General features: G+C 40.4%; 1 protein-coding gene across 3 annotated transcripts in view; it reads left to right on the top strand.

Annotated features, from left to right (window-relative positions):
• The first annotated feature begins 2,724 nt into the window (after window positions 1-2,724).
• zcchc2 (zinc finger, CCHC domain containing 2) overlaps window positions 2,725-27,427 on the top strand; it is a 28,936-nt gene continuing 4,233 nt past the window's right edge. Inside the window, exons 1-13 of one of the 3 annotated variants that reach the window (XM_079662076.1) lie at window positions 2,725-3,791; window positions 6,654-6,774; window positions 7,215-7,285; window positions 8,741-8,812; window positions 9,396-9,499; window positions 10,368-10,471; window positions 11,554-11,616; window positions 12,788-12,848; window positions 13,158-13,269; window positions 20,029-20,096; window positions 20,363-20,430; window positions 23,430-23,534; window positions 24,159-25,894. In XM_079662076.1, the coding sequence (XP_079518202.1) occupies window positions 2,988-3,791; window positions 6,654-6,774; window positions 7,215-7,285; window positions 8,741-8,812; window positions 9,396-9,499; window positions 10,368-10,471; window positions 11,554-11,616; window positions 12,788-12,848; window positions 13,158-13,269; window positions 20,029-20,096; window positions 20,363-20,430; window positions 23,430-23,534; window positions 24,159-25,894 (3,489 nt within the window). In that variant the 5' untranslated portion in view covers window positions 2,725-2,987. Of the gene's footprint in view, window positions 3,792-6,653; window positions 6,775-7,214; window positions 7,286-8,740; window positions 8,813-9,395; window positions 9,500-10,367; window positions 10,472-11,553; window positions 11,617-12,787; window positions 12,849-13,157; window positions 13,270-20,028; window positions 20,097-20,362; window positions 20,431-23,429; window positions 23,535-24,158; window positions 25,953-27,427 lie in introns of all 3 variants that reach the window. The other 2 variants (XM_079662074.1, XM_079662075.1) reach the window with 2 other exon arrangements.

The raw sequence follows: 27,427 nt of genomic DNA, 5'->3' as shown, positions 1-27,427 counted from the left end.
ACACACACACACACACACACACACACACACACACACACACACACACACACACACTAACACATCCAAAGTGTGGAGTGACAGAAGGTTGCAAATTAATTCTTGTTTATGTGTCTAATTTTTGAATCATATGAAATCACTGCTAACATCTGCAATTCATTTTGTATTAAACAGAGTTTTATGACTTAAATATGGTCAACTAATTCTGCAGGACGCTCTTAATTTTTTTGAAACCAGGATCAGTAGCTACTAGTAGTAACTGGAGCACGGCTGTGGTTTAACAGCAAGCATGTTTTTATGGCAGCGGTGCAGGAGTTTAATTAAATAACAGGTTAAAGAAACTCTGTGGTAAGAGATGACATTGCAACTGTACCACATGTTAGACATCTGTGATTCCCTGTAAGGAAGCCCCTACTGATTCAAAAATATCAAAAATGACTTAATACTACAATCAGTATACATGAAAAATAAAACGTTCAGCATTCATTTATTTTGAATCCAAAATAACAAATCTCTGTCTGCAAAGGAAAGAAGCGGCCACAAAATTGACTTCATTGATGGAGTAAACTGTAAAGGGCTTAAGGGATATTGGGGTTATTTTCCAAAAATATGCCATGAAAAGACTCAAACCAAAAATGTATGTGTCTTACTGACAAGTATTGTGTGTTTTTCCAAAGCCTGTTATATCTTTCCTCTGTGCTAGAGCTCCATTGTTCCTGCATGCTGTCAATACCATTAATAACAATATTTCCGTCTCCAGACCTTGAACAATATCTAAGGAGCGAAACATTGTTAGTGCCGTTATTAGAATGCACCTTTGATTCAATCCCACACACACTGTCCTGCTTTTCTAAATATACACTAAAGAACAACATGTGTATTAATCCACCAATGAAAATAGTCCCAACCAACACATGCACTATTTAAGTCTTTTTGAGTATCATTTACTGACAAACTGCAGTGTCCAGCCGTTTTGAATATTACTGGAAGTCTGTATTTGTGACCACATTAATGACAGACTTACACAATGTTAGTTTTGGTGTATCATGAGATTTGATGAAAGTTATAAGAATATAGAGCAACACTTGCCTTTTCCTTTACATGAGCCAGTATGTTTCGCAGGCTGCAGCTTCGGGACATGTTGCTCTGAGCAAGCTTTGAAGAAATGAAAAACATCCTGGCTTGTTACAAATCATCGCTATTAAACTCAGTTATGCATGAACAAATAAATTGTCCTTTTCCTGCATAATAAAGAAATGCGTTGCATAAAAGCCAACACTTCAAAAACCTTTCGTGAAGGAAGTATTCAGACAAAAAATAGCACTACCATACGCAACATTTAAAAAGCCATATTACTAAAACACTAAAACATACTAAAAGTAAACTACCAGCATAAGGTAGCCTACATCAAAAGTTACACCATGACTAGTTATGCAATAAGAGTATAAGATTATTAGTGATGCCTTAATGTGTCTGTAATATTTAACTATTTTAGTTGGTTGAAGTTGAGCTAGTTTGAAACTATTGTCCATACTGTTGAATACTTTATAACAATGCATCATAACAACTGTGAAAATAACTGTATGTCCTCTGAACTTGAAGTATTGAGTAGCATAAAATCGAAATCATCATGTTAAGTTAAAGTACCTCAAATAAGTACAGTTTTCACTACAATCCAGTTGCCTATACTCACTGACATGTGTTCATAAAAGGATAAAGAACTCTGAACTGCTGTTGCCCCCTGTTGGAGCAGCACAGTTAAGTTTGTCTCAGAGAGCCTTATGATCAGGGCTTCCTTTTGCCTCAGTGGTAGTTTAAAGTGTTACTCTTGCCAGGGACTGCCCTGAGCTTTGTAAATAAATAAATAAAAGAAAGAAGGCAAAAACTTAGCAAAGAATTTTGTTTTTCTGAATATGTGCCTTCCCTTCCTAACCAAACCGACCACATCAGGCTGGACAACACGCAGAGAAAGCTGTAATAAGCGAGGAGGAATGTTTTTCATGCAGGAATTCAGCTGAAATGAATAAAAGAAAGCTCTGGATTGGTGCAAATATTAGTTGACAAGAATAGATCAAACATGTATTACTTTGCTTATGAGGAGTGTTTAAAAAGGCTGCCTCTTTTAGCAATTAATAAAAGGAGTTACAGTGTTAGACAGAATCAATAAGCAAAAGACAACTTGTTTTTTCCAGCTTATACTGGTTTATAACAGCTTATTTACTTTCCACGGGATCAGTTCAAGTGTGTTTTTATCTGCACCATGTGCCTTTTCCTCTTTATATCTGACTCAGTATTTTTTGTCGAGCTTCAGGAAATTGTGTTCTTTGCCCAATCAGATCCAGACTACAAGCACTCCAGTAGCCGTTTTCACTCACCTATAAATCTACCCAGAGGACATGAAGCTGTAGTGTCAAGCAGCCACATTTACCCATTCTGCTGTCCTTTTATTTGTAAGGGTTCCATTTTTCCTCTAGAGGGCGGTGTTGGCTCGGTAAATCAATATGTTCGCCCAGTCTTTTTTTACTCTTTTCACTATTAACTTTACAAATACAAGAAGCAAACATATGTATGTGCTGTTTGAATTTCCCTACACTCAAGTCAATATCAAATGACAAGTCCTTCATTACTTCTGGATGAAGACATATATTTGTTTTTTGTTTATTTTTGCCAATCTGCATTCACTAAAAATGTTCACAACATTCAGAACTGTATTCATACAGCCTTCAGAACAAGTCCGCTAACAGCCTTGAGGTGGCAGCAACGTGCTTACGGTACATAGCAGTACTACCGGAAATGAGCATTAGAAGAAGAATGTAACGTTGGAAAAAGCTACAGTACTATCGCCGCGTCAGATGATTAGCGAATAGTAAAAACACTGTTGAAAGACTGACAGTCCACCTCTCTTTTCTGCATTACAAAACGTCGTAAGTCGTCCGTTATGTATATTGGTCCGTTATTTACAGTTTGAAGCCTCTCTCGCTGCGCTGATAATGCTGAAAATGAAGCTACCGATGAAAACGGGCGAGGAAGGAGGCGACGAAACTGCCGAGGACGATTCATTGGATCTATCGGAGCATCAACATATTCCCAGGGCGGTACCTCCTTCTTCGGTGTCCGGCCATCTGGATGATTCGCCCAGACCTAGTGTGTATCCATTCCAGCTGGACAAGGAGACTGTTTTTGAGTGGTTTGGCCTACATCTTAACCCTGCTAAGCGGATCGAGTTCATGTGCGGACTGCTACATATGTGCCAACCCCTGGAGCTCCGCTTTTTGGGATCTTACTTAGAGGATCTTGCAAAAAAAGACTATCATGTTTTAAGAGACTTTGAGTTTCGTGCTAATAGTCCAAGCGACTTAGGAGTTTTAACAGACGTTATAGATCCAGTCGTTAGGTCCAAACTCCTAGTCTGCATTTCCCTCCTTGGGTCTGACAGCAGGGAATGCGCTGGAATACTCTTTCGGATACTGAGCCATGTAGATCCGGCCCTGTTCTACAAAAATTATGACTACTCCCTCCCTTCATTCTCCGACCCTAACCACCACTCGTTCCATCCACCGTGTCAGGACGGGAATATGTACGGGCGGTCAGAGGAGACCTGCGGCTTCTCCACTAATGAACCAGCGGCAGGACCTCTGGAGCAGTTGGCGCTGCTTTTTGCCATGGCCTCTCTCCATCCAGCGTTCCACTTCCACCAACGGGAGATTGTCCGGGACCAGCTTGACAAAATAGAGCTTGCCATAGCGGAGGAGCAGAGACGTCAAAGTCAGCTAAGAATAAACGCCCAGATAACGGTAATTTAAAAAACACTAGCACCGTTAAATGCTAAGCTAGGTGAACAAATACTCAAGTACCATTTGTGTTCTTAAGAAAGATATCTATAGCATGCCAGTCTAAAAGTGTTAATTGATGAATGCACTCGGATACATATTGTCCAAGTGTACCAAGTGCTTCCCTTTCCTACCATGGTCTGTCGTCCAAGACAGGACAGGTCACTCATGCTAAACAGAGTTAGCTAACAAGCTAATGTTGGTCGGTTAATCTGCCAGCAACTGGCTTGCGGCAGGTGGTTTCCACTGTTTGGGGGATATTTCAATGACCCCCATGTTATATATTGCATATTTATTCTGTGATTTAGCTACCGTCCTGTGTGTAAAACCTCTGTGCAGAGAAAGTCATTAACAAGCTTACTTGGAGCCAAGCGTTGCCCTCATTAATGCTACATCCATTAAATGCTAATCTCTGTTCTCGAAGTATTTTATCCATTCACCAGTTTGCAACTCTAGAGTCTAGAATGCTGACGCTGTAACTGCTGGAGTGGGAGTTTGATAAAGTACTGATTCACTTGTGGCTTTTTAACCACGTGCTCTATGACACTGGATGTTGTCATTCCAAACAAATGGTAAAGAAAAGTAATTTATTGGAAAATATGACCTCCATTTCTTAACTCATATGTAACTACTGCTTTCTACAACAGTCCATCTTCTAGATTTAATTGGGGCCTTAAAATGATATTATGTACACCGTATTTGTGGATGAGGCCCCTTGAGTCTGGGTTTAGTTAATAGCATTGATTGTCATTTACAGAAGCCAGAAAATTCGACTAAAATAAGCAATAGAAATGTAAGTTATGTTTGAGCTAAGAGTTGGTTGCTAATTTCCTGAAATGGTTTCTTATGCCAGCCCGAAAACTGTTACTGTTTAGCTCTGGTATTTCTCCCTTAAGCACTTGTCCTATTTTAGTCTCCTCTCGCCAATCTCTTCTTTCCTCTATCAGTCTTAAACCATTGTCCATGGAGGTCCAAAAGCTACCAGGCTCTTATTCCACGTAGTTCCCAACTAATTAACTGCTTCATTCTAGGGCTGCACAATTTGGGGAAATAATCTAATTGCGATTTTTCTGACAGATATTGCGATTGCGATTTGCGATATATATTTTTAAGCGACCCAACAGAAGTTTATTGTAAAATGCGGCCATATCTCCAGCTAGGAAGGTCATATCAACCATCTCTAGCACCCTCGCAGCCCGAGCTACAAGTGAAAGAACTAAACTTACATGAAACTTCCGTTGGGTTGCTTTAAGGTCAAGCTTCAGTTTAAGATTCACCCTGTAATAGATGTAAAACATGTGATGGAGCATTACTAACCGGACTCAGATGGTTTGTTTCACCAAACCATCTAGGAAAGCTCCATTGGAAGCCATTTGGAAAAGGATTTCAAAAAGACTTGACAGGTGATTGGATCAATCTGTCTATCACCTTTTATCATGGGCCACTTCTGATTGGTTAACAATGTCTGGTACATGTGGAGCACAGCACTTCTGATTAGTGTGGATGACTGACACACAAGAAAAAAAAAAGAAGAGGTTTTCGCAGGATTTGCGATTTTATAATTACATAATTTAAAATCGCGATTTCGATTTAAAATCGATTAATCGTTCAGCCCTACTTCATTCCCAGAAATACCTGTTCCTCTCCTCAGGTCGGGGTTATTACTCAGTGGATAGACACATAATAGTTTTGGTCTCAAGTCTTTTAAAACACATATACAAATATCGTCACATAATTAATGTACTGAGAGCCCAGGGATACTCCCAGGAAATTCTCTAACAAAAGTTGTTTTGGCATTTGTGAAATGTATGTGCATTGTGCACATCAACACGGAAAATTAATTTCCCTAATCTGAATTCATGTTAGGAATGCAAAGCTGTTCTGCAGCAGACTCAAGTGTCAGAGCTTCCAACCAGCACAAGTAACAGCACCCTTTAGAGTCAACCTGAATTTAATTTGAACTTGTAGGAGTGTCTTTCCACCTTACGGTGATACATTTCTTCATATGCCAGTTTACATTAGGGATACTTTAACCAACTGGGAAATATTGGTGATCAGTATCTATTGCAGTTGGTCATATTCCTAACAGAAAACACGATTGAAAAGTTGATTTTAAATGTAGCTATTAACTGAAAAAAAAGCTCTCATGCAACACTTTTCCCCTACTTTTGTTTAATGCTGGCCTATCACAGTGACCATACATCTAAACATGCATGTAGTTGGTACAATACTTCAGGTCTGTCTCTGTTCTAGATGAATCCATTAGGTTGACATCATGGTGAGTCATGTGAAGATGAGCTGCCCTTAATAAAATCACATATGCCATTTTTAGTGTGCCGTACTGTTTCTGCACTGTGGCGCTGTCAATGTGGTACAAGATCGAGGGAGGGGAAACAGTGAATTAAAGGATAGTTAGACATTTTTATTTTAGATTACTTGCCTTCTGACTGTAAACAATAATGGTGTAACTCAGCTGTTGTCTTTTTTTTAATAATATATTTTAATGTTGACCTATTTTATCATAGTCCATGTGTAAACCAGGACTACTCTTTGTAAACCGAACATATCACCTGTTGTTTCATCTTTGTCGTGAATAAACTAACCTAACAGGAGCTTCTTGATTGAAATGTCACATAATTATACTTAAACATAACATTGTATAACTCTGGAAAACAAATAACTGGTTCATCTTGGTGGTTGTTTTTTATGCAATCTAAATATGCAGCCTTAGAGATGCATTTATAACTAGTCATGCTGTAACTGAAGGTTAAAATGGTAACAAACCAGTAAGAGCCAGATACTAACTCAGTGTATTTCTGTCTCCAGGAGCTGACGAGTCAGAAGACGGATTACCTGCCTTCCCCAGCGCTGGGTTTGGGGGATTGTACTGCAGCCCATCCTCCCTGCCAGAGCCGTCGCTCCAGCCGCTGGGCAACACAAAGAGAAGGTGATAATAATCATTTGATAAAGCAGTAATGTAATGGGAACACATACCTGCCAAACGCTGAGGTTACTTCAATGAAGCCGCAAATTCTGTTACGCTAGCCTGAATTTTTACATTACATTCATTTCGTTTTTTTAGTATTTTCTCTTTATTTGTCCCTGTAATGATTTGTATGAATTTCTTCTATAGCAGCAATTGCTATATAAATGATACAGCCCCTTCACCTTTTCAGTATTTTTTAAATCGCGCAAGAGGTAAATTGTCGGGGCGCCTAGAAAGTACTGATGGAGCTGTAGTAAATGATAACTGTAGAGGTCTATTGTGTTTGTAAAGTCGATATTTTTGAAGGCCTAATAGCTACATTACTCCAACGTAGTGCTCTCCTAGTGAACTTGCCGGATTCAGTGATTGATAATGGTTTGTTCCTCCTCTCTGTTTTGCAGCAGTGCATATAGAGGGAATTGTGCTCAGGGGCATCACTCGCACCAGAATAGACAAGGAATACAACTTTGAGGTAAGTAACAACACTGCATACACACACCGCACTGCTTCAGGTTAATACGTCTGGTGGAATTGTTTTAGTGTTGTACTGTATTAACCATGTAATCTTACGTTTGCATCAAGACTGTGACACTCATTCATGTGTGCTCTCAGTTCATTGAGGCCAACACCATTTTCCACATTTACCTCACAATGAATATGCTTGTTATGCTGGTTTTTGCTATCCGAAAGTGGTCTGCTACTCTTTTCCTCTGGCATCCTATGGTGCCGAGTGCCAGAAAGTAAGGTCATTTTGGGCAAATCTCTAGTAATTTCTCTCGCAATTGCCCCTTGCATCAAACTAATCACAAACTCTTAATCTCTAGCGAGGCAGCTCATCGCTGCTAATGAGCCTGTTCATTCAAGAATGAATGCCATCCAAATGCAGATTCACATGAACTCATGGGAGTATTTATTGCTCAAATAAAGGAAAAATAAATCATTATGACAGATGGAGAGTCTATCCTGTTGGCCTGACTGAGCTGCGGCAGTCAAGCCAACAGCACTCACAACAGAGAGCGTCCTCCTCACACCATCTGTTTGTGCTGGACGGACACACAATGATACACATGTATTCATAATGTACCAGAGGCCTTAATAAAGCATGTGTCTTTTCATCATGTAGTATAATAACTGTATAGATAATCTATAGATAATAATACGGTTCCGTGGTGCTATAGGGATCGTCTTGTCAAGCTTTTTTAATACCGATTCTAATTACCAACTTAATTCAAGGCCAATCTGACACTTACCATTTCTTATACATAAACATTAACACAATCCATAGGCAAAACCATTCCAGTTTCAATAGCAAATGGTATTCCTTAGCATATCTTTGTTATAAATACAGCCTGCCTCATCTCACTCATCTTTATTATGAATGAATCTGGTTTTAATGGATAGACACTAATGCATTCCTACAGTTGTTGCATATATTGAGTCATAGTGGCATCATTTGTGTGATACATTATTGATTAACATGCTTTTTGTAGAAAACCAGAATAGAAAGTCCCAAATAAATGAGAATATTTCTGGGAAAGTACAGGTTTATATCTCAATCATCGCATAACAGCACATTAGGAATGGGTGTAACTATTGCTCTATCGATGTGATTATAGAGGGAGATTAGGACACATGTTTGTGTAGACTTGGGTTGGGAGTCGACCTGCTCTGGATTTTTTCCCTTAGCACTTTTTTTGTTTTGTTTGTGTTTTAAAATTAGAGTCATTTTGGTTTGGGTGTTGTATGTCGGTTGTCTTACATTTCCGTTTATGCATGACCCTTAAAATAGATCCCTTAAATCAATATGGTGTAACACTGTCTGTTTGTACTTCGGTGTGTGTACTCGGCTGTACTGTGTAGTGCTAGCATGCATAGCCCTGTTTCCTTTGCAGTGTTGTGATAGAGAGTGTCCTCTGATGTGTTCCAGGTGAAGTGGTCAGACTCTTCTTCTAGTAGTGTGACCAAAACCCATCTGGAACTGGAGAATTTCCTTCTTAAGGTATCCATTTTTGTCATTTTTCACAAATTCAGTACCCTACGACCTTTATGCCAAACAGAGAAGAGTAAATACATTTATTTTTCAACAGAACACACTTAGTTATACTTCGGGTATATTCAGGGTTTATGCTGCTTATGATGTTACATAAGCAGTTCCAAGATAGTTATATATATATATATATATATATATAGAATAAATATTAAATTAATATATCTATAAATACATAATGTAAATGTTATCAATAAAGAAATTAAACAAAAGTAACCCAACTCATCAGAACTTGTATCATACAGATAACAGTTTATTTAATATAAATTAAACTTACTGTTTTTATGACATTGTTGTAATTTGTATTTAATGTCAACTTTATCAAATAATGTCACTTTTCACTTACAAACATTGTATAGGATTTATGTCACTTTTTAAGATGTCACGTTTGATTTAGTATTATTTTTAATGTCATAATTGTCTTTTCTTTAGATACATTTCAGATATGATGATGTCATTTTCTTTCCATGCTGCCTTCACTGTAACTTGTAGCCCAACACACACTCCTTGTTTATCCTGCATTGTTTTCTCCCAGCAGCTCCCTAAGGATCAGAGTACTGAGTCTTTTGAGAAAAGCATCCTGAGACTTCTGAGCCAGGGGGAGCGGAACGCGAGCAGAGAGGTGGAGAACAACCTCAGGTACATTAAACCCAGATATAAACTCCATTTGTCAAATAAGGGGGGAATTGCTGCGACTTCTGAAAATATATACATTTGCCGTTAGTGTTTTTCAGATGACTAACCTGATGAAATGTGAGGCATATTTATTTTTGAATTGTGAATAAGGCAATGCAGTTTGAAAAAATGTATTTGCATTTCTCTATTGCTTTACTTTAGTGAGGTTCATAATAGCTCACTTGTTGAAGAACACCATGTGCAAGTCCAGAGACTTCACACGCACACACGCGCACACACACACGCACACACGCACACACACGCACACATACTGAACTAGTGGACAAACACGTTTGTGTCCATCAGTTTCATTTTCTGTGAAGTGGCTCAGTGGAAAGTGAAACTTATCAGCAGGAACTCAAGCCTTTCATCAGTAGCCCAGCCCTCCACCCCTCTTTTTCCACGGGAAGCTTTTTGCTTTATTCATTTAAATACCGTAATGCTGGCAGTACAAGACACTTCTACATGTGCGCAACTTTATTTTCATAAGCACTTATTTGTCATTTCAGGTATGTCTTTTGGATTGAGCAAAGCCAGACAAAACTCAAACTCTGAAAATATGTATTTGTCATCTTCTTATGTTTTAAAAAATATATGTTTTTATTTTATCCTCAAATGGGCCTTAAGTCTCAGATAGTGACATTTCTTTCAGTAGCAAGGAGATGCATGTTTAAAGGAAACACATAAAACATTTTTGATAATGCTACATAAGTGGGTGTAGGATTTGAGTATACCTTTGCTCAGCTGCTTGTAGATGTTTTGCTGCATCATGTTAAATGTCTCCTGAGAAAAACCTAACGATAGGTGTCTCTTCCCCTGTGCCTGCCTTCAGGGAAAAGTTCCTGTCCGCGCCTCCAGTCTTCAGACAGACCAGGAAGGTGTGCAGCTTCTTCAACTGTGACTCCAGTTACTCTACAAAACCGAGCTGCTGCAGATGTGAGTATGAGACGAATGCCTTCTGTTACCGTTCTCATGGTTATTTATTAGAAAGTCATAGGTAGATTTAGTTTGCAGATAAAAAGACAAGAGATCCATCCTGACACACATTCTGAAAACAATATGGACACACCTCTAATGAAAGTACACCCTGCTCAGTCACATCTAAAAACATTTCAAAAACAATAGTACAAACATGGGCATTCGAGGTTAATAAATACATAGGCTAACGCTTGACACTTTGAGACAACTAACCTCCGGTACGAAGGAAGAACAATGATGAGTGCGGGATCACGACTCCATTTTGGTCCTTGGCACGTTTTGAGATTTAGTATTTTCACTGCCGATAGTACCTAGTTAATATAGGCGGGATTCTTAGCTGATAAGGATGTGCGTGAAACTGCACTTTTAACTGCATTCCAGACCAAGCTGACCAAAGCATGATTTTGATATTTGACATTTTTTAAATAACAACTTAGTCAGTAGTTTGCCTTGTTTTAAATTGCTTTAATATTCAGTACACGTTGCTTGGAACTTCCACAGGAAGTACCTGGTATATTCCTCTAGTTTTTACAATGGAAAACCAAGAGAGAGCAAGTTAAGTCGTGGCAGTAGAAAAATGGGCTTAAGAAAACAGCTCTCCTTCTTAACATTGTGCTTTTTGCAGCAGATTTAAACAGTTCTGAGTCTTCTGTAGATGTCTCACTAACCTGACCTCCTCACAAGGATACCATGTTAACTCATATGATCCTCAATTTAATTTTTGTTTCTTTCAGTTGAATAAATATAAACACATTTTAGAATTGCCAACAAGGACATTACTTTAGTATTATGCCTCTTATTACAATCAAATATATGAAACAAAGGCACGGAACGGTTTTGGGGTTTCTGTATTTTTTATTTATTTCTGCAATATTATTAAATCATCTTGCATCCATTGTATCTTAACAGTTCTTAGTTTGTGCCCAGGCACTTTTTCCTGTTGGAAACCTGTTACTGAGTTCAACTAAAGCAAAGTCATTTTTGTAATGCTACATGTATTTGATTTTCATATTTTTACCAATGTATCTTTGTATTCATAGGTAACTGCCAGTTGGGTAAGGCCTACCAAGGAGACTGTTCTGATGCCTCCAGTCAGGAGGAAGGTGGGAGCAACTTGTTTTATTTCTTTATTTAAATATTTCAGTCATTTCCCACAGTGATGTTTTCAGACAAATGTTTATTTTTTGCGGAGAGTTGAAGCGGGCTGCAGAGATTAGCAAAGAGGACAAAAGAAATGTATAGGAGCATGTATAATCAGTGACATACAAAGGAACAGCCCAATAACCAGGGCTGCAATCGGGGCTATGGCTACACAGTAAACATGAAAAGCTAACTAGCGTTTATTTTTGGAGCTCATTTGGGAAGGCTGGTTCAAATCCTCATGTTTCATGGCTATATTTGCCCGATCACGTGCTGGAGTTCAGCTCAGCAACAGTAACCACAGACCTGACCTGCCTCATACTGCAATTATTAGTGTTAGATCATTGTGTGTGTGTGTGTGTGTGTGTGTGTGTGTGTGTGTGTGTGTGTGTGTGTGTGTGTGTGTGTGTGTGTGTGTGTGTGTGTGTGTGTGTGTGTGTGTGTGTGTGTGTGTGTGTGTGTGTGTGTGTGTGTGTGTGTGTGTGTGTGTGTGTGTGTGTGTGTGTGTGTGTGTGTGTGTGTGTGTGTGTGTGTGTGTGTGTGTGTGTGTGTGTGTGTGTGTGTGTGTGTGTGTGTGTGTGTGTGTGTGTGTGTGTGTGTGTGTGTGTGTGTGTGTGTGTGTGTGTGTGTGTGTGTGTGTGTGTGTGTGTAACAAGCACTTTCATTTAACCTTAACGCAATTGTGTAATAGAGAAACAAACACATTTGAAATGTACATTTAAAAAGAAATGTGCTCTGGCAGAAGCTATAACAGTAAATCGATACCACGCTGATGGGAAAAGACGGTTTCAGGAGTTTTTGCCTACTAATAGTAATGTCCTATCAGAAATAAAAGGAATACGTTTGAAAAGGACTTCTGTGACTTAATTAGAAAGTGTAAATATTTTTCCTTACCAATCACAGGCATTTCTTTTTTTAGTAAATGTGAAATATGTAGCATTGACCACAAGTATGGTATGGTATGACTTGACTATGTAAAGGTTTGATTGGGTTCTCTTTTTACAAGAGCTAATGATTCTCATATGACTTATCATTTTCTATGTCCTCAAGCATCAGTTAATATATTCTATATCTTTAATTTTGTCATTGTTAAAAAACGTGATTCACAATTGTTTCTTTTGATTTTCCTCTCAGATCTAGAACTGTATGCTCAGGGACACAAGAAAAAGAACGGGGCCAAAAGTCCATGTCCAGGGTAAGTAGACTGTGGTCTGATCTTTGCCTCTCAATTATTTACATTTTTTTTATGAAAGTACATTAGCACTTTAGTAAATAATAATATAACTTATCTATATTATCCTATAGTAAACAGTAGCTAATAATGCATAGAGGTTTAATTATAATACCAACAGGACTCGTTAAATATAGTTTGATAGAAAAAGTATGACGACATATAAATGACATGGTTAGGAAAAATCAGCTATTGCATAACATCATGTTTAGACCACCTGAATGTTTTCATGATCAGAAACACACAAAGGGAAACACTCGTATCTCTCTCTAGTGGCCGGGGCCCTCAAGGGGATGTTTGGAGGGGGGGCCACGCTGCAGAGATCAATGGTCCATCAGAGAGGAGGAAGAGCTGTACACTGAGGAGCAGCCAGGAGGCCGACCAGGTGAGGGGTTGAGGGCTGAACAGGGCTCCTTTTCTTTATCTGCAGGTCATCTATTTTTAGTTATAATTTCCAGTATATTAACAACAATAAGCGAAAAAAAAAAAGTCATTTTATAATGCATTAGTTATATAAAACTAATGTGTTTTAACACATTTGTGTGAGAAATTGTTCAAAACTTTAGAAAACATTTCATTATGTGATGTTTGTAGGTCTGTTGGGTTAAAGGTGTTGTTTTGTTCTCATGTCTCAGCAGTGGGGGTGTTGGTCTAATGATTAACTGCACTGTAAAGCTCAGCAGCACAGTTCAAAGTTATGGACATTTCCTCGAACGCTAGTTAATCATTACGGGACGTAGTTGCATGAAGGCCTACAGGAACTCAGCCATTCCTTAGTACGACTGAGAGAGAAGAGTGTGTTTGGGTCGATATGTCACACACTGCCAAGTGAATGGGAGTACTCACTGCTAATTTTACTGATTTAGGTCAAGGCAACAATTTTGCATGACTGCAAGAGAGGCAATATTTGTATCAATATAATGTACCTTACATGGAGTAGTAAATGTAAAGGTCACCTATCATGCAAAATCCACGTTGTCATGTATTTTATACATACACACGTGTCCCCTCTGTGTAAAGAGATTCTGAAAGTTTCAGAAAAAAAGATTCTTTCTCTTTTTGTCCTGATCCATTTATATAAAAACCTGTCTGAAAATGAGCTGATCAGATGTTGGCCACTTTATGATGTCATAACGTTTTTTAAGCTTGTGTAACCATCAGCCAATCAACAACCAAGGTAACACCCCCCACCTTATCACCTGAATCTCCTCCTAGAGCAGGGGTTCCCAAAGTGGCGGTCGCGAGACCCCGAGTGTGGGTCGCGAGATGATTACAAAATAAAAATTGAAAAATAAATGTATAACAATTTTTTTTTAATTGTTATTAATAATAACGTCTGCATAGACATTTTTCAGGGGCGGACTAGCCATCGGTATAATTTCCCCGCAGCGAGGCTGCCCCCAATTGACAATCCACTAGCGCAGTGTTTCTCAAACATTTTCATACCAAGGACCACTTAACCAATACAGGGTGTCCGTGGGGTCTTCAAAATTATTAAAAGTTGATAAATCAAATTAGCAAAAATTAAGGCTATTCAAAAGTATTAAACGGCATTTTCCAAGGTATTAAGAAGGTCTACAGCAACAACAACATGAAACACCCTTTAATTGACTGAAACGACATGTCGGGAAACCCCCTCAAGGCGGCCCCATGCATAGCGCGCCGTAAAATGCTGCTTCTAATTTTAAGTTTCGTTGCCTTGCTCCGCTCTGTGGGGGGGGTGGAGAGTCTGTCGATGGGGATCAAAGCTGTCCGGTCCCACATGCTAAGTGCTAGCCAGAAAGCCGCGGCGTTTAAGTCCCGACTCTCCCGATGGCCAATCCGTGCCTCCCCTGACTGCACGTCGCTGACACACACCGCTGCAGTGCAGACTCTCTGAACGGAGGAGCCGCGAAGGAGCAGCGGAGTCCGGGCGATGCTGCTCCTCCAAGGAAGAAACACATGTTCACTAAGCAGAACTATATCCGGTCAAATAGATCTGCTATTTTAAAGTAAAGTCAACACATATCAACCCTAAATATAGTCAATATTAAGAACGAGAAAAGTATTAACATCTACAGTTGCAAGAAAAAGCACGTGAACCCTTTGGAATTACCTGGATTTCTGCATAAGTTGGTCTTAAAATGGAGGAAGCCACTGCTGTCCAGAAAAAACATTGCTGCCCGTTTGAAGTTTGCAAAAGAGCACCTGGATGTTCCACAGCACTACTGGCAAAATACTCTGTGGACAGATGAAACCAAAGTTGAGTTGTTTGGAAGGAACACACAACGCTATGTGTGGAGAAAAAAAGGCACAGCACACCAACATCAAAACCTCATCCCAACTGTGAAGTATGGTGGAGGGAGCATCATGGTTTGGGGCTGCTTTGCTGCCTCAGGACCTGGGGCCTCATGTATAACGCTGTGCGTAGGATTGACGTGGGAAGGTTAAACGTAGTAGAAATCCGAAAAATAGGTCCATAAATTTGCAGCCACTTTCCGATTCACCAAATATTGCGTACCGGCGAGGAAAGTGCGTATGGCACTTCCTACGCAGGTTTCCCTTTTATAAATCACAACCGACTCGAAATGCAGCGCAGCTTTTTGCGGGCTTCACGTAACGCCCATATTTGCCTATAAATAGTCAAAGAAACGCCCTTTCATTCATTCATTTTGACTGACTGCATGGAGAAGATCGCAGGAAATGACGACAGAACAGCTAAAAAAGACATCTCACACCGTGTCAGATTTTGGTTATTTTGGGGAGGTCGAGATAAATCATATTGTTTGGTGGATGCAGTTTGAACCAGAGTAGCAGCATGGAGGTCGGATCGTCACCAAAATAAATAAATAAGTAAGTGGTCCGAAAAAGGTTAATGACAAAAAAAATACACATAACCTTCCTCAGGCAGTGTGTTTGTACCGGAGACAGGAGACCCCCCCCCCCCCCCCTTGATGAGAAACTGTAAGAAATGATCGGGGAATCCCTCCGGAGTGGAGTCATGACGACTGGATCTGAATGTTTTTGTATTTGGTGGTTTGTGTCCCAGCTGTCGATCAGCTGTGCGCAGCGTCTCCACTGCAGCCTGTGCATCTCAACCACCCCCCCCCCCTCCGCAGCAACTCTATATCCACCAGTTAAAGGAAATACAACTAATGTGTTGCGTTATATCAGCTGTACAATTTATCACATATGGTGCTCTTAGTTTTACCATAACTCCTGTGTTTTACGAGCGACTTATCAAGTCTTGGCAAACGGCACAAAACACGGTTAAACATGTATTAAACATATATAAAACCATGCTCGTATCTACAACCTATAGAAATGCAAAACGGCTTCAGTTTAGACGTAATTCTGTCCTCCTGCTTAACGCATCATTTATGAGAAAACATTTCATAACATTAACACAACATATTCGAGGTGGTTTTAAATAACATATCCGTATTTATTTATTTCTCCAAGTTATGTTTTTGTGTGCACTGAGGAGTCTCAAACAGGCGTTTGTTAAATAATTTTAAGATTGGCTTTAATCAATGTTTGAAAATGAATTCTTCATATACACTGAACAAAAATATAAATGCAACACTTTTGTTTTTGCTCCCATATTTCATGATGCTGATTAGACAGCATGATTATTGCACAGGTGTCATAATCATGCTGTCTAATCAGCATCTTGATATGCCACACCTGTGAGGTGGGATGGATTATCTCGGCAAAGGAGAAGTGCTCACTATCACAGATTTTTTCAGATTTGTGAACAATATTTGAGAGAAATGGTTATTTTGTGTATATAGAAAATGTTCTAGATCTTTGAGTTCATCTCATGAAAAATGGGAGCAAAAACAAAAGTGTTGCGTTTATATTTTTGTTCAGTGTAGAAACAAATTGGCAGGGCGCACTTCTCACGCGCACAAACTAAAAAAATCCACGCGCTCCACGCTCACATTATGCTGGGCCCACGTGCCTTAGCACCGCTGCTATGACTCCATCCTAGGGGAAACACTGGTGTGCCTTAGGCTGGCCACAATAAAAGGCCACTCTGAAACATGCATTTTTGCTTTATTGGGGGGGTCTGGGGGGGTCCGAAAACCAGTCAGTATCTGGTGTGAGGATTAGGGTTAGGGTAATGTTGTGAATCGAGTGGCCCTAACCCTAACCCTAACCCTGTTCATCGTCCATAACATACGCCTGCCTATACCATAACCCCACCACTACCATGGGCCACTCGATTCACAACATTACCCTAACCCTAACCCTTACCCTAACCCTAACCCTAATCCTAATCCTAACCCTCACACCAGATACTGACTGGTTTTCGGTTTTCTTGCAACTGTACACTCGGTTTTTGTAAACATCTGACCAATGTGCGAGGGTGATGACGTCAGAGCATCGTCCTATGTGCCTGGCCAATTTAACCCCTGGGTATTTGTGAGGGAGCTCCTATATGGCATTACCCCGCGGAAGCTCACCGAAGTTTCATATATTTCATAGTTCAAAGTTTTGTCAATTGTTTTGTTTATTGGTCAAATACTGGTTTCTAATGGTTTCTGAGGAGTTTTACTGGAATGAAAGAGCACAGAGTACAGAAGCAACAAAGCAGCATACTGCATTAAACCTGACCTTCACAGAGAGGTTGAAGTTCATGTGGAGAGGAGGCTTCAATAGCCTGTCTGCACTCTGTTTAGTTTTGCTATCTTACAATCAATATATTAAATGTCAGGTAAAGTGTGTCGCCAATGTAACCGGTTAGAACTCAAAGTTGCGATGAGGTCTTAAAATGTATGGAAAGGGTCTTAAAAAAGGTCTTAAAACGTCTTACATTTGACTTCAGGATTCCTGCATATACCCTGCAATAAAAAAACACTCACAGACCATCTAACTCCACAAATATCCAAAAACAATAGGCCTGCTTACCCATTCCAACAGTACATAACAGCCTAATAATGACAGCTTAACCTTCTCTACATCGCCTCGTTCACACCATAAATCAACAATACAACTACAGATTATATAAGCATTTAGTTCAAATGCGATTTAAAATGCTCTCGGGCTTTACACCTCTTGAAATGTAGACTACATTTATTACGGAGTTTATGTCCGAGCCAACAGACTCACAGATCTTTGGCTACTGAGAGATATGCAAAATACACCGCATGTAGTACGACACAAACCTCCGCTGTGGATTTTCAAAACAAAATACAGTAAAGCTATGGTCGCAGGCCCAAGTTTAACTCTGAGGCCTGCATGGTCTGTCTACAAAATAAAAGAACGTTTATGCAGCCTCTGATCATCAGCAGACTTCATGCAATGCTTCATCGGATGCATATATATGATAATAATCTCTATCTCACTCCTACACATCTAAATCTACTTTCAGCATGGATAAATGTTCATAAAATACATCCATTGTTTGTTCTATGCTTATTGAAATCCTAAAAGACACATCGTTTTTCTAGAACAGATCACAAATTGCCTGAAAATGGTACAAACAAGTCGCCACTGTTATTTTGGAGGTCGCGGGCTGAAAAGTTTGTGTTCTTTGTGTTCATTGTTTTTTTTTTAACCAAATATCTCTCAGATGCCCCTTTCACACCAACGCGTTTCCAGGGCCGGTTCGGAGCTAGAGCCTGATAAGCACCGGTTTTTCAGCACCAGTCGGGCTCTGGGTGGTGTGAACAAAACGGGAGCTGAAAAGAAAAACCGGTTCCGAACCAGAAGAGCTACAACGGGAACCGCGTTGATGTGAAAGGGGCAACTGAGGCGTTGGGAGTGGCTCCTTATTTTCATCTAAAGTAAAAGACAGAGAATCAGCACTTTTGAAACAGGGCTGAAACAGAGGGGATTATGGCATGCTACAATGCATGATCTGTTTGGTATTTGGAGCCAAACACTTCAGAGACATGTTTTGTATATAACTGAGACCTATAATGAAGTAATGAAAAACAGTATAATAGGGGACCTTTTAAGGTTTCAATAATCAGGGCCGGCCCTGACCAAATTGCTGCCCTATGCAAGACTTTAGCTGCTGCAGTGCTGGGCCGTGCTGAGGGGGAGAAGGTGTTTGCAGGTGGCCCAAGATATTTTAAAAGTACATCTGAAGAGAGAAGAGAAGTATGTGACCATCAAGAGATGTATTATAGTTCCTTGACCTAAGTCATATTATAGAAATCAGATTACAGGTGAAGCTCACAATATCATATATTGCCTCCATACCATGTACAATTGTTGCATTTATCTCTGCAAAAGGAGCCCCGACCAAGTATTGAGTACGTACATAAATGAACAAACTTTTCAGAAGGTCGAAATATCTGTATTATAAATCCTGTTTTGATTCACCTTATCTAATATTATACTATTTTGAGATACAGGATTAGTGATTTTCATGATCTTTAAGCTGTAATCATTACAATTAAAACAAAAAAGGCTTGAAATATTTCACTTTATGTATCTAGAATGTTTCATTTTTTGAAATAAATTACAGAAAAAAAGTTCTATGATATTGTACTTTTTTTAGATGCACCTGTAGATTCAGCTTTAACATCTAACCAGGTGGCAAAGAAGCAGTTCAGTGCAGTGTAACATAGCATATTAAAGATAAAGGCTAAGGTGTGCAGTATTTACAGTAATTACGAGCATTTTAACACTGATGTAAACTTCACACTATTGAACATACTTTAGACAGCATAAACTGTAACGCATTAAAATAAAGGCCTACAACTATAAATAATGAATGGGATGTAAAAGCATTTGAATGACTAGCCTATTACTACAAGCAGGGCAAACATATACTCCTTTGTCCGCTGCCTATGCCAAGGGCCGGCCCTGTCAATAATAAATGTTTATTGTAAAAAGAGTGTAGTGTTAATAGTTCGACCTTGAAAGAAAGTCATCGTTGTCTTTATATTTTTGAAAAATGTAACACAGCATCTTCCCTTTGTTTAACTATAGATTTAGTTCATTGATAGGGTCTCTTTAATGGCATGATTTCTGGGTTTGGCCATATCAGGATAATTGTACGTAGAAAACAAACTTCATAAAGAAAATTCAATAATTGTGTCAAGAATTACCCGCTTCCTGGGTGTATTATCTGTTGTAAATGTAATGTTGTGTTAAGGTTGCAGTGTAAACTTGTGAAGCTGTTCTGACTCAATGTTCTGACTCACAGCACCAGGACAGTGAGAATAGAAGCCACCCAGTGACGAAAGCAAAGACCAGAGGCCTGCCCGTGGACAGGTAGGCCAGACAAGTTTTAAAAACAGTTATGGGAGCTCTGCAGGTATCAGCTGCTTCGTAAAAAACAAAAAATGTATGTTAAATAATAGCCATTAATGGATTTTTTTAAGGTTGCAGTCCCATGTCTTTGTAGATGGTAAGGATCAAGTCTGTGTTCTGTATGGAAATGAGTGTGTTGTGTCAATGCTGCTACATTTGTAGTTTTTTGTTACTGTGTTTCTCTGTTGACATTGCTCTTTACCCTGTCCCATCTCTCGTCTTTTTAGGGATAAGCTGAAGGGAAAGGGTGCTACCTTTGTAGCCAACGGTAGATTGGCACCAGCTCAGAGGAAAGGTGAGTGTGCATGGCTGTTTAATGCCTATAATAGAAAGTACATGTTAAGGATGCATCTCTCAAAAATAAATAATCTGCATTATGTTCAAAAATGTAAAGCAGGATTAGTTAACAAGATGATAAAAATGAACAAACAATTATAAACCTTAAGACCTGCCTCTTACAACAACCTGTAATGTGAAATGATCAAGACAATTATGTTCACAATAACAATGCCATAGTACTAACCTAAAACTCTATATAAGGCAAGGACAGTTTATTATTATTCAAAGTGCTTTACAAAAATGAAAGACATTCAGAAGATGGCATTTAAAAACAGTTAAAAAGCAAAGATAATAAAATAAACATTAAAAGAAAAAATACATGAATAAAAGTTACAGTTCAGTTTAAGATATGAATAATATATCAATTAAAAGCAGCGTCAAAAAGAAAAGTCTTCAGCCTGGATTTAAAAGTAGTCAGAGTTGCAGCGGACCTGCAGGTTTCTGGTAGTTTGTTCCAGATATTTGGAGCATAATGACTAAACGCTGATTCTCCATGTTTAGTTCTGATTCTGGGGACAGAAAGCTGACCTGTCCCTGAAGACCTGAGAGATCTGGATGGTTCATAATTTAGCAGTAGGTCAGAAATGTATTTTGGGCCTAAACCATTCAAAGCTTTATAAACCAGCTGCAGTATTTTCAAATCAATTATTTGACACACAGGAAGCCAGTTTTAAAGACTTCAGAACAGGAGTGATGTGATCCACCTTCTTAGTGTTAGTGAGGACTCGAGCAGCAGCGTTCTGAATCAGCTGAAGCTTTTTAATATATATTTTAGTGAGACCTGTAAAGACACCATTACAGTAGTTGAGTCTACTGAAGATAAAAGCATGGCCAAGTTTTTCCAAATCCTGCTGTGACATCAGTCTTTTAATCCTAGATATATTCTTTAGGTGATAGTAGGCTGATTTAGTAACTGTTTTAATGTGAGTGTTGAAACTCAGGTCAGAGTCCATGACTACACCTAGATTTCTGGCTTTATCTGTTGTTTTGAACATTGCAGACTGAAGCTCTGCGCTAACTTTTATACGTTCTGCCTTGGCTCCAAAAAACATTACCTCAGTTTTATCTTTGTTTAATTGGAGAAAGTTCTGACACATCCAGTCATTGATTTTTTCAATGCACTTACTCAGTATTTGAATTGGAGCATAGTCTCCTGGTGAAATTGTTACGTAAATGTGTGTGTCATCCGCATAGCTATGGTAACTTATTTTGTTGTTTTTCATTATCTGAGCCAGTGGTAGCATGTAGACGTTAAAGAGAAGAGACCCCAAGATGGAGCCTTGAGGAACCCCACATGTCATATTTGTCAACTCAGATGTGTATTTACCTATAGAAACAAAGTTGTTTATGTCCTTTTAGTAGGATTCAAACCAATTTAGAACTGTTGCCGAAAGTCCCACCCAGTTTTCTAGTCGGTCTAGTAATATGTTGTGGTCAACAGTGTCAAACGTAGCACTGAGATTTAATAATACTAACACTGAAGTTTTTCCACTGTCTGTGTTTAAGTGGATGTCATTGAAGACCTTTACAAGAGCAGTCTCAGTGCTGTGGTTTGGACGAAAGCCTGACTGGAACACATCCAAACAGTTATTTAAATGCAAGAAATTACTCAACTGTTGAAAAACAACTTTTTCAATGATTTTACCTAAAAATGGGAGGTTTGATATGGACCTGTAATTGTTCATTCATCACTACTATATGGAGTAGATCTGAGGCCATGCAATGAAAAACATTTTTGAAAAATCCTGTTATATCCTGGTATCCTGGTATAATATCAAGGCAGCAGCAGGAGGAGGATTTCAGAAGTTGAATAATGTCCTCTAGGCTTTTATTATTAATCTGATGGAATTGTGTCATGGTGTTTGAATTGATATTAGGTGGACTCAGGGACAACACATTTGCTATACCTGATACAGAGGCACTGACTGCTTGTCTGATTTTCTGAATTTTGTCAGTGAAGAAGGAGGAAAATTAATTGCAGGCCCTCATGGATAGCAATTCAGAAGCTACTGACACTGGGGGGTTTGTTAGTCTGTCGACGGTAGCAAACAAGGCACATGCGTTGTTTTTGTTTTTGGTAATGATGTCAGAGAAGAAAGACCGTCGTGCAATTTTCAATTCCAAATTATAAAGGCCAAGTCTCTCTTTATAGATTTCAAAGTGAACCTGGAGATTTGTTTTTCGCCACCTACGTTCAGCTTTTCGCCACTCTCTTTTTTCTGCTCTCACGGTCATGGCCTTTCTCCATGGAGATATTTTCTTCCCAGTCACTTCCTAGTTTATCTTAGTTGGAGCAATGGCATCTATAACATTTTTAATTTTTGAATTAAAGTGATCTACTAACTCAGTTACTGAGATGTTAGCAGGGACAAGTGTGGAAGAAAAATTCAAGTAAACATTTCCCTAGTATTTTCAGTTAAATATCGCTTTATGGTTACCTATTTTTGAACATTTTTGTGAACAGAAATAGAGCTCTCAAAGAAAACACAGGAATGATCAGAGAGTGCAACATCAGTCACCACAACCTTAGAGATATTCAGACCCTTTGAGATAATTAAGTCCAGAGTGTGCCCCTTATTGTGCGTGGGCTCCGTCACATCCGTATACATGTTGATTTGCGTATCAAATATAACACATTTGCACAATAATACCTAAATATAACATTGTTTTAACATTATTTTAACATATCCAAAGGGTGTAAGGGACATTTCTTCCATATTTTACAAGAATCATGTCTGTTGGATATTTTAAGAAACTGGCTAATAAACATTGGCACTAAACTCACCCGTGCTTAAAATAGTGTCAGACCCCATTCCACACAGCTCCATACTGTTTTAAACCACAGGGCTTGCACAACAGTAGCCTCTCTACACAGTAGGCACTACACATATACCGGTGCATTCATTTACCCAAGTGAAGACATTTCTGCAGTTTAACACACAGATGTTGTTTCAGATGGAGGTTCTGGTCCAGATACATCATCAGAAAGCTACAGCTCTCCATCCAGCCCTCAACGCCGAGGACCAGAGAGCCTGGATAGTGAGGATGACAACAACAAAGGTAAAACACACACACACACACACACACACACACACACACACGCACGCGCGGTACACTTGAGCAATTTTATATTTTATAATTTTACCATTTTCAACCAAAATGTGCGAACGTGTGGGTTTTTACACACAGTTAGACACACAAAACACGTACGGATGCTCTCACATTCCCAGTAGACGGGTCCTTTTTTTGCGCCGACAAGAACTGTAAGCAGGGTAAGAAAAGAGGCAACTAAGACGGTTATTTATTTTTTTGAATTTTTCCCCCAAAAAAGTTGGTGATTAGAACAAAGACGGTTGTAATACGTTTTTTTGTTTTGTTCCTGTTGAATTTTGAATTGTGTGATTTACAACGACCAGCGAGGTACTGTAGGGTCGTATATTAATTGTGTGTTAAATTATAATATTGTCAAAATACCTGTTGCGTGTCCACCCGGGTGTCATGCTTCCATCAGTGCTCAATGGTGATGAAGTAAAAAAAAAAAAAGCTCCAGAGTCTTTTGTCTTGGGAATAATTCAAAATTGTAACCACAGTTAACACGTAAAACAATGGCGGGAAATGGGCTTAATTGTCCAAGGTATTTTGGTGTGACATGAACCTGCTAACCTGATTTTGTTTCTCTTTTAGATACAGACAGCCACTCTGATGACTCTAGCAAAGGGCCGGGCCCTGACATGTTCTTCGCCCTCCAGACTGATCCCTCTGTGGTTGGGGATCTCTCCTCTGTCCAGCCTCTGTCTTCCAATAACCACCAGGCCCAGACAGGGCCCCTCTGCCCAGAGACCAGTACAGAGATCCCCCCTTTCTCCTTCATGCGTTCTCTGCCCTTTGTGATCTCTAATGGAGCTGCTGACTCAGCACTTCCACTGGCCCCTCCTCCTCCCAGCCAAAGCATAGTCCCCGATGTGATGTCCTCGTCTGGGACCGTGATGATGCCCCTAGTGCCTCCAGCTCTTCTAGGCCCTGGGATTGTAGGAGACCCAGAGAAGAGGGACATGCTCCCAACCTTTGGGATAGCCCCGATTGGCCTCCACCCTCCTTCAGCAGGTCTTGCTGTGCAACCTCTGGTCCAGAGGTTCAAAAAAACTATGTCTCAGAGTCACGGTGCCACGGATGGAGCTACAGGGAGTGGTCCTAGTGCCCCACCTGCTTCACACCAGGCTCCTATAAGAGCCATCAGAGTTATGTCTCCTGGCCCGACATCCTTTGCCTCGTCTCTGCAGCAGCCTCTCCCCTGCCAAGACCCGGCCAGTGTCAGCCCAGGCCTGTCCTCCACCCTGACACACGTGGAGACTTCACATGCCAAGCTCCCCGGCTTAACCTTACCATCTGGCCTGCCTTCTCCCTACACCCTGCCCCCTGTCCCCACCTCTGCCATGCCTACTGCAGCCCCTGGAATAGCTCCATCCTCTGGACAGGTACAAGCAGCTGTCCCTCAAGCTGTGCCCACCCACACCCCTGGGCCCGCTCTGAGCCCCAGCCCAGCGCTGACTCACAGCACAGCACACAGCGACTGTACCTCCTACAGCAACAACAGTGCTTCCTGTGGGAGTGCCTCTGTTACCCCTGGAAACCCCATTACTCTTCAGCAAACCCAACAGCTACACTTGCCCCCGCAGCAACTAACCCCACCTCAACAACAGCAGCAACAGCAGCACCAGCAGCACCAACAACAACAGCACCACCAACAACAACAACAGCAGCACCAACAACAGCAACAGCACCAACAACAACAACAGCAGCAACAACAACAGCAGCAGCAACAACAACAACAGCAGCAGCAACAACAACAACAACAGCAACAGCAACAACAACAGCAGCAGCAACAGCAACAACAGCATGCAATAGGCTGTGGGACCTGTGGTTGTCACAACAACTGCGGTAGCAGAGGCAGCCTCAGTAACAACAACAGTGTCACTATGCCCCCTGGTTGCCAAGCACCCTTATTCTTCCCCCACCAGATGGCGGGAACACGACAGGTGTTCAGCGTCCCATCGCCTGTCTTTCAGCTCACAAGCCTGTGCAGCAACAGTTACCTCACCCAGGCCCAGTCCCCACACCAAGCCAATGGTGCCACCCCCCTGCCCCCCTTCTTCCCCACCGCCCCACCACCCGCACACCCGTCCCCATATGGTCCCATGCACACTCACTCCCACAGCCATGCAGACGTGCCATCACACATGCTTGGCACCACTGCAGCTGCAAACTACAACCTCCAACAGCAGATGGCGCCAGCGGCATCTTTCTTTCAACGCTTATACCAGCACGTGTACCCAAATCCCCTGGGGATGCTGCCTGCTGCAGCACTGGGCGGAGGTGGAGTCAATAAGAAAAGCGGCAGTGTGTCCTGCTATAACTGTGGTGTGAGTGGCCACTATGCTCAGGACTGCAACCAGCCCTCCATAGACTCCACACAGCAAGGTAGTGCAGCTACACGGAACAGGGAGAAACAGAGAACCCCTTAGTTTTCTTCCCCAGAAACCCCAGCACTACAACATGACTAAATTAGGGCTCATCCTCATAAAGTATATTTTCAGCTGATTCATTTCAGTTCTGATGGGTTACCTTATTGGCCAGAAGAGAAGCTGTGCCAATGGAACATTCATATTGCACGCAATAACAGCACTTAAATGCTTAAAAATACTTATGTGGGTTATCTACAGGGCCACCTGTAATGAGGTACGTTAGGAAACCGATTGTTGGTACCTGGAATCACTGCCAGAAAATGATATAATTGCAAAGAGCAGAACCCCAACCACCCATTGTCCCCGATAGCTTATTAGAGATAAGAAAAAAGTTGACAGTTATACATTCGCATTGAAAAGTTTCAGGAAAATGCAGTGGGCTGCACTTTTATTTTGTTTTATTTTTCTCTTGAAAAAAAGAAAGTTCTTTTACTTCAAGTTATACTTCTGATATTCACACATTTTACATTTGGTTTTGTTGCCTTATTTTGGTTTGCCAAACCTTAATGGGCTAAATACTGAACCCTGAGGAACCCCCAATGTAAATGTTTTGACTCCCATCAGCCACAAGTTCCAGCAATGCTTGAAAACAACCTTGGACTAGTATTACAAAGGTGGACTATCTGCACAGAGTTGCAACCTTTAGATTTTGCTTTGGGAAGCATGACTCCTGTCACACTCCCAGTGTTAGTGCTAGGGATGGGTACCAAAACCCGGTTTTAAGCAGGCCCCAGGGCAACATTTTGAAAGACGTTATCTTGCACATCTTATTCAACCAACTCTGTTTCTAATTTGCAATACCCTTATTTTTGCTCTCTTCACTCCGTAAGAGCAATCTCTCGTCTGTGTACAAGGGCGGAGCAGCTCTCATGCTGCAGCGCCATACACTAACACGTAGATCTGCCGGGGACGGAACAAAACGTTTAAAACATAGTAACACTTTACAAGGCTCTATGTAGACAATGGCAAAAGTGTTTATTGCGGAAACACAAGCAATCTGTCCTAACATGTGATTTTTACTCCAGGGGCCTGTACTACGAAGCTGGTTCAACCTAACCTGGATATGTTTGAGTTAGCCGGTTGGACTAATCCAAAACATACGCGCTCTCGCTAAACGGTACTACGACGCGGGTTATCAAGTGGATCGCTCAAGCCAGCTGTGTCCTATCTAGTTAGGTGTGCGTTCACATGAAAGGGCTGGTATTTGGAGCATTCGACCGATCACAAACAAGGACAAGCGTACTGACAGCGCAGCGTCATACTTCCTGAATGAAAAGTGAACTTTAATATTTGAAATATGAAGAAGTTAAACTTTAAACATCCATAACTTAAACACTTCATCCAGGATAAAAGCCACATAGCTGCACCTGCAAGGTGAATACAGCTGGTAAAAGAAAAAGTGTTTGAATGCGTACATTAACAGGTTTATGA

The sequence above is a fragment of the Notothenia rossii genome (genome assembly GCF_949606895.1).
Source record: "Notothenia rossii genome assembly, chromosome: 12".
Lineage (NCBI taxonomy): Eukaryota > Metazoa > Chordata > Actinopteri > Perciformes > Nototheniidae > Notothenia > Notothenia rossii.
This window is presented reverse-complemented; position numbering and strand designations above follow the sequence as displayed.